This window comes from Crocodylus porosus, unplaced genomic scaffold, assembly GCF_001723895.1.
Source record: "Crocodylus porosus isolate Cpor-Errol unplaced genomic scaffold, CroPor_comp1, whole genome shotgun sequence".
Lineage (NCBI taxonomy): Eukaryota > Metazoa > Chordata > Crocodylia > Crocodylidae > Crocodylus > Crocodylus porosus.
The window spans coordinates 3,457,014-3,471,839 of NW_017728939.1; the positions used below are offsets into that span (position 1 = coordinate 3,457,014).

Sequence of the window (14,826 nt, forward strand, 5' to 3'; positions counted from 1 at the left end):
TAGAATCATAGAAAAGAAGTACCAGAAGGGAGACCTGTAAGATCACCAAGTCCGGTCCCCTGCCATTCGCAGGAGGTAATTGGGCTCAAACAAGCTCAACAAGGTGCTTGTCCAGCCTCCTGTTGAACAGCGCCAGGGATGGCGACTGCACCACCCCTGCTGGAAGTGTGTTCCAAATTCCAGTTACCCAGACAGAAAAGAAGTTTTTCCATATGTCTAGCTTAAACTTGTTCCCAACTGCCTTATGCCCATTGGTCCTCATCCTCCAAGGGGGTGCTTTTCTGAAAAGTTGCTCTCCCAGATCCTGATGTTCTCTGTCGACATATTTGTAGGCGGCTATGAAGTCGCCCTTCAGCCTTCTTTTACCCAAACTGAATGAGCCCAGATCCCGAAGTCTCTCCTCATAAGGCCCTGTCCCCCAGGCCGTTGATCATGCAGGTGGCCCTTCTCTGCACCCTTTCAAGCTTGTCCACCTACTTTTTGAAGTGGGGTGCCCAAAACTGGATGCAGTACTCCAGCTGTGGCCTCACCAACGACTTATAGAGAGGGAGGAGCACCTTGGATATATTGGCGACACATCTGCTGATGCACGTCACAGTTTTATGTGCTCTGTTGGCTGTTGCCCTGGCTAGTCTAACAGGCTGAGAAGCTCTGTTCAATAGCAGTTTGTTATGACTGTAGCAGAAAATGATGATTTTTATTGTTCCCAGCCAAACGTGATGCCACAGTGCTTGGGTAGCACCTATTGATCATCCTGTTTGACTTGCCTCTTACTGGGTGCATCTACACAGTCATTAATGCGCTTTTGCTGCTGCGCATTAAATTCAGTACCTCTAACATGAGGTACTAACTAAATGCACATTAAGCTCCCCTAATGTGCAGTAGTAAAAGCTCGTGTTTTTTTAGTGATGCTTAATGCACAGTGGCCTAAGTTTACTGTGCATTAGCATATTAGCACGTTTTTTACCATGACGCTCTAATGCACAATAAAATAGGCTACTGCACATTAAAGTACACGTGTAGACCTGTCTACTGTATTTCACAGACCTGGTGTCTGATTTCTGTTTTTTAATCATTTCTGGGATTCTTGATGGCTGGTAAGCTTTTAAAATAGGATTTTTTAAACTTCAGTATAGTTCCTAGGGAATGTAGACCACCATTGTAACAGATGCCAACTTCTACCTTTACCAGCAACCTTGACATCAGAATTCAGCACACACTGCCCCTTTCGCTTCCAGAGATGGGCCCTAGACATTAGGGTTGGGATATATGGAAGGGGAGCAGTATGCCTTAGAAACTTGTACTGGTCTGCTGTGAATACAAGACCTATGGACAAATATAAGATTTCAGTCTTTCAAGCTGTTTTCTTTCATTTGCTCTAAATACATTTTCTTTATTTAATTGAAATCCAAGAGAGGGGGAATGGAATCAAGACAATATCTAGGTGATAACACTCATTATATACTGTTTTTTCCCTTCTACAGCAGATAGATGGTGAAGCCTTTCTGCTTCTGAACCAGACTGACATAGTTAAAATACTGAGCATCAAGCTGGGTCCTGCACTGAAAATCTACAATGCCATTCTCATGTTCAAATCTGCTGAAGAAGACTGAAAGGATCTCCCTGATATAGGACCAAAGGGTCAATATAGAGTATGAAGGCCTCAGAGTTCAGTGTCCTCATTGCAACGTACTGAATAGGTGGACTGGGACATTTGTGAGGCAGTGGCCTGATCACACTTCAGACTGACTTAAAGTGGAACCTTTTGAAAGAAATTTGAAGATGTAACAATCTTGCCTCAATTTGGAATGGGGGCAGTTTCACTTCCAAGAAGAGGAGATGTTTATATTTTCTAATTGACTCGGGTTTTTTGGTATATAAAATCTCTTTGAGATCCAGAAGAAACCTCCAATTATAAGGGGAAACAGGGTGATGCTATTGGTGGAGCTGAAATCTCAAGCAAACTGACAGTTCTGTCCAACAATAGTGCCTGAAAGAGAGTCTGATTGATCACCAGCGTGTTTGATGTATATAAAACTTTGGGGGTGGGGACAAGAAGACTGAAAGGGAAAGGAGTGCACTTCAGAGTAGTGCATGCAAATTCCTCGCCACTAGGAATCAGCTGCTGACCTTTCCAGACTTGTTTTAAAATATCATAATGTATCCTGTGCTCTTGGCTGCTTCATACTCTCTGCTAAGGAGATGCATACTATCCAACAGAACTGCACCACTGGGGGTCCAAATGGCTTCCACACCGTGACGGTTTACATTTATATTTGGCAGCAAAGGACTACCGCTTTCCGATTCAGGCTGCCAGCTCAGTATGTTATGCTCCAGACTCTAAATGCAGAGTCTTTTTAAAAGATTTCCTTCCAGCATGCAAGTGAAGCGAAATCTATTTTCAGACAGGCCAGTGATTGGAGGCAGTTCTGTTTTTAAAATGGGCCAGCAACTGAGAACAAACTTCTACTGAATGTGTGGATCATGCCTGTATAAATTGTTCCTAGCATTTCCCATGAATCTTTGTACTATGAAGATCTTGTTTGAGGACATGGGAGAGAGTATGCATGAATTTGGTTGTCTCACCAAGACCCTTTTCACCTTAAGGGTAGTATCATACTAGTAATAGGCAAGTTTAAACTCACTTTTATAGAGCATAGTTTTGCTTCCAATATGAACAGGGCCTTCTACACATTCGGTTTTGGTTTGTCTTGAGAAGCTGAAGCTCACAAATGGCTACAGCATTATCAAATTCAGCCTCCCAAGGCCTGTTCTTCTACCTGAGAGAGTAAGCTGCCATGACAGAGCTTCAGCACCTTGGAGCTGTAGACAAAAGGGACAGAGAAGGCTGGTTGGATGAGGATGAGGTTTTGAATGAAGGGGAAAAGGTAAGTAAAATGTGCGTAGGGGTGAGATTCCTGCCCAGAGAGAATGGGAACAAAGCTGGGCAGCCCCTTACAGGCCTTCTGAGCACTTTAGGAGGAAGACAGATGTTAAAAAAAGGGAACTAGCTTGTCTATAATAATGGAACAGGTTATACCTGTATCAGGGAGGGGGCAAAGCTTGTAGCAGTGTCCCTATGCACATGTGTAGCAATTGGTACCCTTTTGTAACAATAGGATATTGATTAATGTTTCCTTCTCTTCCAAAAGTTACAGTATAATTTTAAAGAGACTCTTGTATGATATCCAGAACGTGACAAGAATGCACAGTTCTTTACAAACAAACAGAAATCTCCTTTGATTATAGAGAGTTAATTTCTGCCGTTCTTCTAGGGCTCTGTTAGATGTTTCTTTCCATGCCTTGCAGTATCACAGATGGTGGCTCCATCTCTGGCCCTGGTATGGACCAGAAAATAGCCTGGGGGCAAGGGTGTGTTCACAGAGGCCCTTAGGGTCTATCTTATCCAGATAAACCCTCCTTCTGTTTCATTTAAGGAGATTGGGGTGGAGCATGACTGACACCTCTACATAACGTATATGTGTGAGTGAACACTCTGAATGCAGTAGTGGTACTGGTGGTATGTTACCTGTGTCATGCCGCTGTCAAAGTGAGGGAAACACCACTGAAGCCCAGGAAGAGGAAATATGAATCACCCAAGGCTCTGCAGAAAAATACCTCTTGTATGAGGGGTGGCTATCACAGGTGTTGTGGCCTTAGCCTCAGTCCTACGCTACTGTAAAAACTACATAATTTATTGATAATGCTTTAAACACATTTATTGATAATGCTTTAAACACAGCCATATGACAAATGTCAGGAAAACTGTTGGTCTTCCAGGCACACCCCCTCCAGATCCATGTTTCAACTTTTCAGCTTCTGAGCCAGGTCTTTGTAACCTTCATACAGTTACTAAGTCCTTTAAAATTTATAAATAGAGTGGAATCCAAGCTGCTGAATCTGTCTTGGATTAATATAAGGAGCAGTATGTCTCCCTACTTTCTATTTTTGTTGTAGATAGGAAATTAACATGTTAACCACACTATAAATGGCAACAGTGCCATACATTCACCCAATATAAGGTGCCATAAAATGGCAAAGCAGCCATAAAGAGATTGCCCACACAATCCATCTTTGCGGCTGGTTTGTATTGCACCTTAAATTGAATGCATAGCATGTCCCTGGACTGGGGCCATCTGGCACCTGATGCTGACAGTAAGCAGATTGTCAGAACCAGCCCTATTCAGTCCCAGGTTTCCAAGTAGCCCAATGCTGACAGTCAGTTGGTATCAGCCCCCAGGGCAGCCCCAGGTCTTCAACTGGGCCTGAAGCTGCCTCAGCCCACCTGCTTCCAGCAGTGGGAGCCCAGGCTGCTGGGGGCCAGGGACCAAAGGCTCCCAGTGGGCAGGCCGACCTGGGCTTCTGGCAGTTGCATGATTAGATACTCCCTGATTCCCAAAATTGTGCATCTTACCATGCATGTATGCCATAGCAGGTTGTGCAGTTGTTGGAATCGGGGATTAGATCCTATCATGCAGTTATTTTAACATCTGCCAGGGGCCTAAGACTTCCACACACATGTTCTGCTGTGAATGAGGGTTAATCAGAGACAGTGTTCTGCAGAGATCCCTATAGCAGGGTTTAGTAATTGAATGCAGCTTTATGGTGCTGAGACAGATGTGCACTGGACAAAACAAGTACATTTCTAATGTAAAAACAGGAATTAATCACCAAAGAACCACATCTCATATTCAGAACACACGGTTGCCCTGTAGGGAGATGTTCTGGGGTGACATAAAATATAATGGACATCTTTTTTAGGGTTCAGATTTTTATTTTACAGTGATCTTTGCTAAAGCAAAGTATTTCCGTAACTGGAATCACTAGCAACACATCTTACGCACTGATGCAATACACGTTTTAGGTGTGGCAGAATTATTTACATTAGAGCGGAAAACTGAGGGGCACAGGACTCTGCTTTGTTTGAATGGTTTTAGGCAAATTACAGCAAATCTCTGTGCTTCAGTCTCCCCATCTGTAAAGCCATGATAATACCCATCTGTGGGAAGAGCTTTGAGATGCACTGATGAATGTGCACTCAGTGTTAATGAACAGCTCCTTTATATTCTCTTTTACCTCCTGTCTTTGAAAATTTCAGTGGAGACAGCAGGTTGTTCCCAGCAAAAAATGGTAGTTTCAGAGTGTCGTTGCTTGTTTCACCAGTTTTGTTTACTGTGATTGTGTGCATGTATTTCTGTGGCACCCAGCATAATTGAGCTCCTAGTGCGAACAGGTCCCGCTACAAATTAACTTTTAATTTTTAACCAGCTGAAGATCATGAATGATGAAAGTCAGTCTCAGCTGCCATAAATACTATATATGTATTAAAGTAAAGAAAATTAGTGAAGCAAGCAACAAGAGTCTCATGCTAACATTATTCAAATAGAAGTTAGGTCTTTAATCCTGCAGGCCTCCTAGCCAGCTTGAACAAAGAAAATAATTTATATCTGCCTGGAGTTTTTTCCAGCAGAGCAGTAGTGTAAGCTTCCAGCAGGGAATTCTTTATGGATGGGAGGAGGAGGAATAGGCTTCTTGGGCCTTTTTTTTTCTAATCTGGTAATCGTCTTTACAGAGGAAGCAAGAACACATGCACCTCTTGCTAGCTCTTAAATCCTTCCAAATGTACCAATTTTAAATAAAATCAACTTTTTAAAGTAGTTGAAATCAGAAATCTTTTTGCCTTCGTATTTCCAGTGTCTTTACTGGAATGCTAAAAAAGCAAGACATTAATAAGGCACAAATCCCCACCCCATCTTTTAACTCCCTGTTCACCCCTGAGAGTTAGGAATTTATTGGCTGGAGATGTCACATTAGTCATTTTTCAATTCACATCCATGTCATTAGCAAGTTTAATTTGTTTCCTGTATTATGTGATGTGTGTGAGACAATACAGCCAGCCACCAGTGAAAAGCCATTTCATACATTTATATGATGATTGAGAAATGGGTATTTAAGCAAGAAGCCTGAAAAACATGTTTGATTTACTTTTGTTTATTAGTTTTAAAAAAACTGCACTTTAAAGTAGGAAGCAAAAAAGGTTGGGCTCTCCATTCAATACATCTGGAAGTAGTTATTTTTACTTGGTTTAGAGGGTTTCGCAAACACACATCAGGACAGGTTAACTGACAGCCCATCAGAACTTCAATTCTGAAAGACAAAATCCATTTGAAAAAAAGGACAAATCTATTGCACCCAAAACAAGCCAGATCTGTAAAACTATTAGACATGACCCAAGCAGGCAAAGGAAAACATATATAGATTCCAAATGATTGTTCTGTGCTACTTGCTCAGCATATTGCATTCCTTTTTCCTTCCCCATCCCTTTTCAGAGCTCCAAAATTCAGGGTTTTATTTCTTTTATTTGCCTAACCAGAGTGTCCTGTTTAAATATTTCTGTGCCATCACAAATCATCAGCCTTGTAATCCAATGGTAGAAAATTTCTGCTCTGGGTAATGAATCGCATTAATGTTAGAGAGAAGCATTCAGCAACACTGATAGCAAAAACTGTACAACCAAAGAAAAAAAACCAGCCCAGGGGATAAGCAAGTTCAGCTGTAGAAGATTTCCTGCCTGCTGCTTTCATGCCCTGCTAAGGGATTTATACCACATAAAGCTTTAAAGTTTTTGACATTCTCTCCATCATGTGATGAGCTGGTTTATTTCTGAAACTTATATTACTTGAACTGGAAAGGGGGGGATGGAGATTTGTGGCAAGGTTTTCAGTTCAGTGTTTGAAACTTGTTTGCTTTTTAAAACCAAAAAATACTTGAACCTTTGATGCTAGCTGCTACATGTTGGACATTGACCTACCACCAAATGCTTTCCTCTGGAAATGGGAATAAATTAATATACATGTTCCAAGGCAATGGATTCTTTCTGAGTTAATTGTATTAAGGGACTGTACAAACGAGTGTTGGTTTAAAAGAAATGGGCTTTATTTCTTGTCTCCCTCTCTCTGAATTGGATGAAAGTGGCAGTTACTATCACTTTTTGCCTTTTTTCCACCCCTAGTTCTGTTCAAGGTAGCCTTCATGTAAAAGGACATCATCCATACCATGGGAATTAGTGTCAATCAAAATATTTAGGCTTTTGATCCTGAAATATTTTGATTGTTCCCTTCTGACAACTTTTGATCCCTGAAATGTTTCTCTTCCCAGACATCCCAGCATTTTGTATTGTTGTGAGGCACTGCTATGGTTGGAGTACTTACTGTGTTACAGATCACTGAGGACTTGCTAACATCAGTGTGAATATCTTTTATGGTCCTTCTAGTTGTACATTTTTTCTGCCTGCCTTACTGCCTTGTTAGATTCCTTTTTCTCTATGTGAGAGAGAATTTCATAAGTTCATTTTGGATTGTCCTTATTCAAATTCAGGTTTTTAGATACGTTGCAGCATGGTTTTGATCAGTCAGACCAAATCAGCAGATCAACAGCTGCTTCTGCTAATGGAGAGCTAAAGACCTCTGAGACAAAGACTTTGGTATAGCTCAAAGACTGAGGCAGGCTGAAGGGCAGCTGCTGGTCCTTATTCCCACCAGAAGGGAAGTTGAAAGTGCCGACTCTTGTACTTTCTCAGTTGAAGCTGGACTTTACAGTACTAAAAACAGGCATTTTGATGCTGAAACATAACTCCCATAACTGTTCCCATCTGGTGGGTGGTATTTGTGCTCAGTCACTGTAGCCTTTTTTGGATCTATTTAAACCTTTAGCTTGTTTGGTTTCATTCCAGCAGCCAGATCTTAAATTGAGTTAGTTGATGTCTGGTGGATGCTCTGCAGCATCTAGGTTTGCTTTTGCTTTATTTTTCAGGGCTCTTGGAACTTTGCCTGGCGCGTGTGTGTTTTGTCAGCACATTGGACTATCGATATTCTTTTCAATATCCTCAACATCTCATTCCATTAAGAATCTTCATCAGACTCCTTGTTGAAGAACAACTTTGGTATCCTGTCAGCAAATGTATGCACCTTTGGGCACATCTACACAAGATGCTTTACTGCACGACTAATCTACTGCACACTAAAGCATCACCATCTACGTGTGTGGCATTTACTGTGCAGTAAATATGTCTACTGTGCAGTTAGCTAGTACCTGTAAATATAGATATTAAATTAACTGCAGGGTACTGCTCGTGTAGATGCTGACTGGGAGCAAATTTGCTCCCTGTCAGCCACACTAGCAGAGAGCCACAGGGGATGGGGGAAGTTCTCTGTCCCCAGTCCTGGCCCTGCTCAGCTCCCAGCTCCCCACAGGAGCCAGGAGTGGAGCAGCACTGAGACTGGGGAGCTCTCTGCTTCCCCACTCAGCCAGGGGCAGTTGTCTTGGGAGTTGTCCTGCTTGTGGGGCAGCTGCCAGGGAGCCCCCTGCCAGGGGAGGATTCCCTGCCCAGCAGGAAGCTGGCTAGGACTTGCCCTGCTACTGGGGCAGCTGCCAGAGATCCCCTAGTTGGGCTAGGATTCCTATATTGCATTAATAGCATATGAAGACGTGCCCCATATCTCTGTTTGCATTGATGGAGTATTCTGTGCAAGTATACATGGATTTTCTTCTCCCATAGCCTGTAAATTTGATGCCCCTGCCATGGCAGATGCATGCTCTTTTGAACTTTGTCTCTGATTGCTGTCCCTAAACTGATGCTAACCAGATTGCATCTAATTGATTTACAGATTGCATCTAATTGAGTCTCCAACTAAAACATCTTAAACATTCTGTCTTTCCCGAAACTTCAGCCTAGCAGAGCAGCATTTACACTAAGCTGTGGCTGTCCTGAGCTGACCCCACTGCGATTTAGGAGAGTAACACTGCCAAGTTGAGACAAAATAGTCAGCAGACTACCACCCCCGTGGCCTGAAACCCCAGGAGCCAGGAGATATCTTCATTCTTTATGGGAACCCTGCCCACAGGAAATCTGGCAGTAAATTGTGTATATAAATAGCTCTCTGGGTGCTGATTTGAACTTGAAACGTGCTGCTAGGGTGCCGCGTGTTTGTGGACCCTGGCCTAGCTGTGATGGCTCCTGCTGAACTGCCATGTAGCACGCTGGTCTCCGAGATGTGTGATGCTTCTGACATCCAGATAGCAGTAGTGCATGCCTCTTGCTGTGCGCCATCTCCAGCTTTGAAATGGTGAAGGCAGTCACTCAGTGAATTACCATAGGCAGGCCAGAATCCTATAGTCACAGCCTGGGTCTTCAGGCCAAGGGTTGAGGCAGTATCAGGACAGGAGGTAGATCAGAGCCAGTAGGTCCAAACAGACTATGGTGAGGCTGGGATCCAGCTGGAGCAAGGCAGAGGCCCAAGGAGCACACATGCAAGCAATATTGCTGGGACAAGTTGCACAGGAAGTAAGAGGGGTTTTATAGCCCCCCCACCCTTTCCCCTTGGGCTCACAGTGTCTATACGTTCCTTCTGGTCACCTGACTCCTCATCAGTATCCTTATGGGAGGGACAAGACTGGGCTGGGGCGGGTGTCTGACCAGTTGCCTAGTGGGATTTAAAGGCTTAAGCTATGCCTATTGGCTTGCGTGCTCCAGATTCAAATCCCAGTGGTCCGAACACTTTGTTCTTTCGTGTCACGTTAGAGATGCTGCAGCATTGTGAGCAATGAGTTCATGTTGCATGATTCCAAGGGAGGTGCGCTTTTGAGAACTGCAGCTGCCAGAGCTGAGTATTTATAATTAAAAATGTTCAGTTCAGAACAGTATTTCTTCCAGTACAGGTTTCCCTCAATTTATGCGGGTTCTTTATGTGTGAATTTGCTCTCATATGATGAGCATATTTAGACCCATCATTCATAATATGCGAGGTAAATTCACCCTTATGCGATCACCATAGATGCCCCCCTGCCCAACAGGTAAGTCTGTGCGCAGAGGAGAAAGGGCCATGGACCCACTCACCCCGGCCCTGGGAGCAGCTGACACCAGCTGCCTGCACCAGGGCACGACACAGCCCAGGAGCAGAGGTGAGTGGGGACAGGCGAAGCATGGTGCAGGCAGCTGGCACTGGTCAGTCCCGGGGCCGCTGCAGCCGGGGCTGGGGTGAGTGCCACTCTGTTCCCTCTGCTTTGCTACCTTGTGCAACCCCAGGAGCGGCACCCCTCCCCCTGCCCCTTCCCTAGTCCCAACCTCCCTCCCTCCCTCCCTCACCACCATGGAACCTATCCCTATTTGTTGCATTGTAAAGTGGGTTCGCTTTATGCAAGTTTGAATGCATGTACAGCATAAATGGATGGAAACCTGTACTTTGTAGAAGCAAAATGGGGTAGGTCACATTGTAATTCACACCTGGTTCATCATCAGGGCTTGAAATCAACTGATCTAACAAGAATTATGAGTAGCAGCTGTACTAAAATCTAAAACCCTACTCCAACTGCAGGGTTTTTACCATTTAATTAAAGGGTGTTGGGAATTTAAATTAACATTCATAAAGCTTTTGGAGATCTCTATATAGGAGATGATTATATTGTTACAAAGTTCTGCTGCATATTTAATCTTCTTAAATAAAAAAATGTAATCCAATTTTTTCATAGCTACTAGGCCCTTCATCAAATTCCCCCTTTAAACTAAACCCATTGAGGGTTACTCGTGCAGTTTCAACGTAGCAAGGAGGCACAGACGCTTTCTAGCAAATCCAAGGGTTAGTAACAAAGAGCCCTTAAAGGACATCAAGTTGTAATAGGAAATCAGACAGGATAATAGGGGCCAACTGTGTTCACTGTTACACATATATAAATCCCAGAGCCTTATACTTGAAACTGGAGTGACAGCATGTAGAATTTGACTTCTCATCAGACAGAGAGGTTGGTTTATCCCCCTGCCAACTACAGAAACGTAGCATCAGACCCCTCATGCTCTGGGTTGGATCTTGCAGGTAAGGAGTGGATACAAAGTGTTACCAGAGTCACCAATCCTGAGAAGCCAGTTGGGACACTATTTTTGTTGTTGCTTTTAGAAGAGAAATGACGTTCAGCACAAGAGAGGAAGAAAGGGTCAGGGATGCTGCCAGCCCCTGGATGTTCTGACCAGTGGAAGGTGTCTTGTTCATGAAGAGCCTGAGTCCAGTGACTCCTGTGTGTGTCAATCGCATCACAGTGACAAGCATGCCGGCTGTTGGAAGGTCCTTCATCTTGTGAGTTGTGTTTTGATCAAAACTCTGCCAGTTGTGGTCTGGTGCTGGTCAACTTAAGGGGCCTCATCCTGGCTGCAACTGCCTCGCTGAGGGCTTCATTCATAGTGGTGGGTCATTGCCCCTTGCTGTAGAAAAGTTATTGCAGAAAATTTGCTTCTCTTGGGGAGCTTTCGTATTAACTCCAGTTTATAGTGGATGACAACTGATGGGCATCACTGCATAAATATGTTCCAGGTCTCTTCTCCAGCTTTGACTGGTGGTCTTTGGAAAGTATCTGACCTTGGGAATAGTCTGGCTGCTCCAGTAAAATAGATTAGCTCTCAGACAGCTGTTACCATTTGACTTTAACGCCCAGGCTCCCCTAACACCCTCATCTCAATTTTCTAAAAGCTCCTCCATGCCTCTTAGGTGTACCGTGACTAGGTTCCTGCCTCCTGCACACCTCTTCTAACAGCATAGAGGAAAAAGTAGCAGTGACATGCGTGACTCGTGGTGTAGCACAAAAGTTGACAGCTGTTCATCCTTTGATCACACAGTCCACAGACTCTTCTCTGACAACCCCTCAGTAAGACACAAGGACTTGCTTTATGGATTCAAATTCTGATGTGCATCGGGTTCAACCTCAGCCTCAAGAGAGTCCTCATTCCTCCCAGAATCCCCTGGGGTTCAGCTAAGCCTCAGGCTTGCTATAAGCAATATGCATGCAATTCTGTCTCTTGAGAGACTCAAATTTTCCTAGAAGACATCAAAAGCTTTTCAGCAAGGTGGGGGCATGGACATGGTGAATCACATCCACTGTCAACATAATAGAAGAGCGTAGCTGTGCTAGGCTGGTGGAGGATAGATCATGGAGGAGCCTTCTCTGGCATCTGTAGCCACACCTGGAAGGCAGAAGCAGAAACTGCTGAAACTTAGGGGCAGTCCAGGGAGGGCTGCTCTTGCTGAGCTCTATTTTTAGAGAATCGTAGAAAATGAGGGTTGAGAGGTACCTCAGGAGGTCACATCTAGTCCAATTCTCTGCTCAAAGCAGGACCATCACCAACTAGATCGTTCCAGCCAAGGCTTTGTCTAGTTGGGTCTTAAAAAGCTCCAAGGATGGAGATTCCACCACTTGCCTGGGTAACCTGCTCTAGTGCTTCACCACCCTCCTAGTAACAAAATTCTTCCTAATATCTAACCTAAACTTCCCTTGCTGCAACTTGAGACTGTTGTCATCTGTCACCACTGAGGACAGTCCGGCTCTGTCTTCTTTTGAACCCCTCTGCAGGTAGCTGAAGGCTGCTAATTAAATCCCCTCTCAGTCTTCTCTTCAGACTAAATACGCCAAGTTCAGTCAGCTTCTCCTCATCAGTCATGTCCCCCAGCCCCCAAACTATTTTTGTTGCCCTCCACTGGACTCTTTCCAGTTTGTCCACCACATCCTTTCTGTAGTGGGGGCCCAAAACTGAACACAGCACTCCAGATATGGCCTTACCAGTGCTGAATAGAGGGGGATAATCACTTCTCTGGACCTACTGGCAATACACCTACCAATGCAGCCCAGGATGCCATTAGCCTTCTCGGCAACAAGGGCACACTGCTGGCTCATATTCAGCTTATTGTCCACTGTAATCTCCAGGTCCTTGTCTGCAGAGCTGCTGCCCAGCCAGTCAGCCCCCAATCTATACTGGTGCATGGGATTGCTCTATCCTAAGTGCAGGACTTTGCACTTGTCCTTGTTGAACCTCATAAGATTTCTTTTGGCCTAATCATCCAATTTGTCTAGGTCACTCCAAATCCTATCCCTACCCTCTAGCATATTTACTACTCCCTCCACCTTGGTGTCATCTGCAGACTTGCTGAGGGTGCATGCTATGCCATCTTCCAGGTCATTGATGAAGACATTGAATAAAACCGGCCCCAGGACCAACCCCTGGGGCACTCCACTTGATACCAGCTGCCAATTAGACTTTGAGCCATTGATTACTACTCTTTGAGTCTGATGCTCCAGTCAATTTTCTGTCCACCTTACCGTCCATTCATCCAGCCCGTACTTTCTTAGCTTGCCTGTGAGAATGTTGTGGGAGATCGTATTGAAAGCCTTGCTAAAATCAAGGTATACCATGTCTAATGATTTCCTCACATCCGCAGAGTCAGTCATTTCGTATTTTCCAGGGACTGAGGTGAGGCTGACTGGTTTGTAGTTCCCTAGATCCTCCTTTTTCCCTTTCTTAAATGTGGGCACCATGTTTGCCCTTTTCCAATGATCCGGGACCTCTCTTGATCACCATGAGTTTTCAAAGATGATGGCCAGTGGCTCTGCAGTCGCATCAATCAACTCCCTCAGCACCCTTGGTTGCATCCCATCTGGCCCCATGGACCTGTACACATCCAACTTTTCTAAACAGCCCCTACCTGTTCTTTCACCACTGAGGGCTGCTCGCCTCCTCCTCAAACCGTGCTCCCTGGTGCAGTAGTCTGGGAGCTGACCTTGCCTGTGAAGAGTGAAGTGAAAAAGGCATTGAGCATTTCATCCTTTTCTGCATCCTCTATCGCAAGGTTGCCTCCCCTATTCAGTAAGGGATCCACACTTTCCCCGATCCTCCTCTTGCTACCAACATACTTGTAGAAACCCTTCTCGTTACCCTGTTAACATCACTTGCTAGCTGCAACTCCAGTTGCGCTTTGTCCTTCCTGACTTCATCCCTGCATGCCTGAGCAATGCTCTTATTCTCCTCCCTAGTCATGTGTCCAAGTTTCCACTTCTTGTAAGCTTCCTTTTTGTGATTTTGTTTACTAAAGGGTTCCCTGTTAAGCCAAGCTGGTCTTCTGCCTTAGTTGCTAGTCTTCCTGAACATCGGGATGGTTTGTTCCTGCACTCTCAGTAAGGTTTCTTTAAAGTACAACTAGCTTCCCTGGACTCCTCTCCCTCTCAGACTGGCTTCCCAAGGGATCCTGTCCATGAGTTCCCTGAGCGAGTCGAAGTCTGCTTTGCTGAAATCCAGGGTCCTTACTCTGCTGCTCACCATCCTTCCTTTTCTCAGGATGCTAAATGCTAGAGTTCATGATTCACCCATTCACATTAAAAAATGAATTTTTTTTTGCTGCAGTTCCCAGTTTTCAGTAAGATTCAATAAGAATTCAAGGTGAATTACCAGTTCTCAAAAAGAGACCCACGTCAAGCACCCATGACTGTATCCAAAGCATTTAGTAGCTTTCCAGCAGTCTGACCACAGCAGCAAGGAGCTCCAGTGCTGCTGCTTGCACAAGAATCCTATTTTTTTCCCATGTTTGTAAATTTTCAAGCCATGAAAACACTTGCTAGCTCAGCGACTGTGAAAACTAACATTGTTATAATGCAGTCAAACTATCCTCAACTGGGAGGGTGAAACGATGAGGGGGCTTCTTAAGAAAAGAATGAAAAAAGTGCAGCTTTGACATACTCTATCCATCAAGTGCATTTCCTTTCTCTCCCTCCAGTTGTTTTTATTCTGTTTAATGCACAAAAAAATGACATTAAGTCTGTTACTTTTACTGTTACAAAGTAAAGGAAGAATATAATCCTGACAGAGACTGTTCTGCCCCTTGTGATCATTATAACGTGAACATAGACTGTTTCCTACACAACACAGTTTTCTGCACTGTTACATCCTCAGTTGTAGCATCCAGTAATAATTTGTTTCTTATAAAGTTACCACCAGGGAGAGTCTAAGTTTATTGA

The 14,826-nt window shown here is 44.2% G+C and overlaps 1 protein-coding gene across 3 annotated transcripts in view; it reads left to right on the forward strand.

Moving 5' to 3' along the window:
• The window catches only part of LOC109318421 (lethal(3)malignant brain tumor-like protein 4), a 93,874-nt gene extending 86,637 nt beyond the window's left edge, over window positions 1–7,237 (forward strand). For all 3 annotated transcript variants that reach the window (XM_019547663.1, XM_019547661.1, XM_019547662.1), the window contains exon 21: window positions 1,485–7,237. In XM_019547663.1, coding sequence (XP_019403208.1) covers window positions 1,485–1,613 — 129 coding nt within the window. In that variant the 3' untranslated portion in view covers window positions 1,614–7,237. The remainder of the gene's footprint in view (window positions 1–1,484) is intronic.
• Window positions 7,238–14,826: the final 7,589 nt, after the last annotated feature.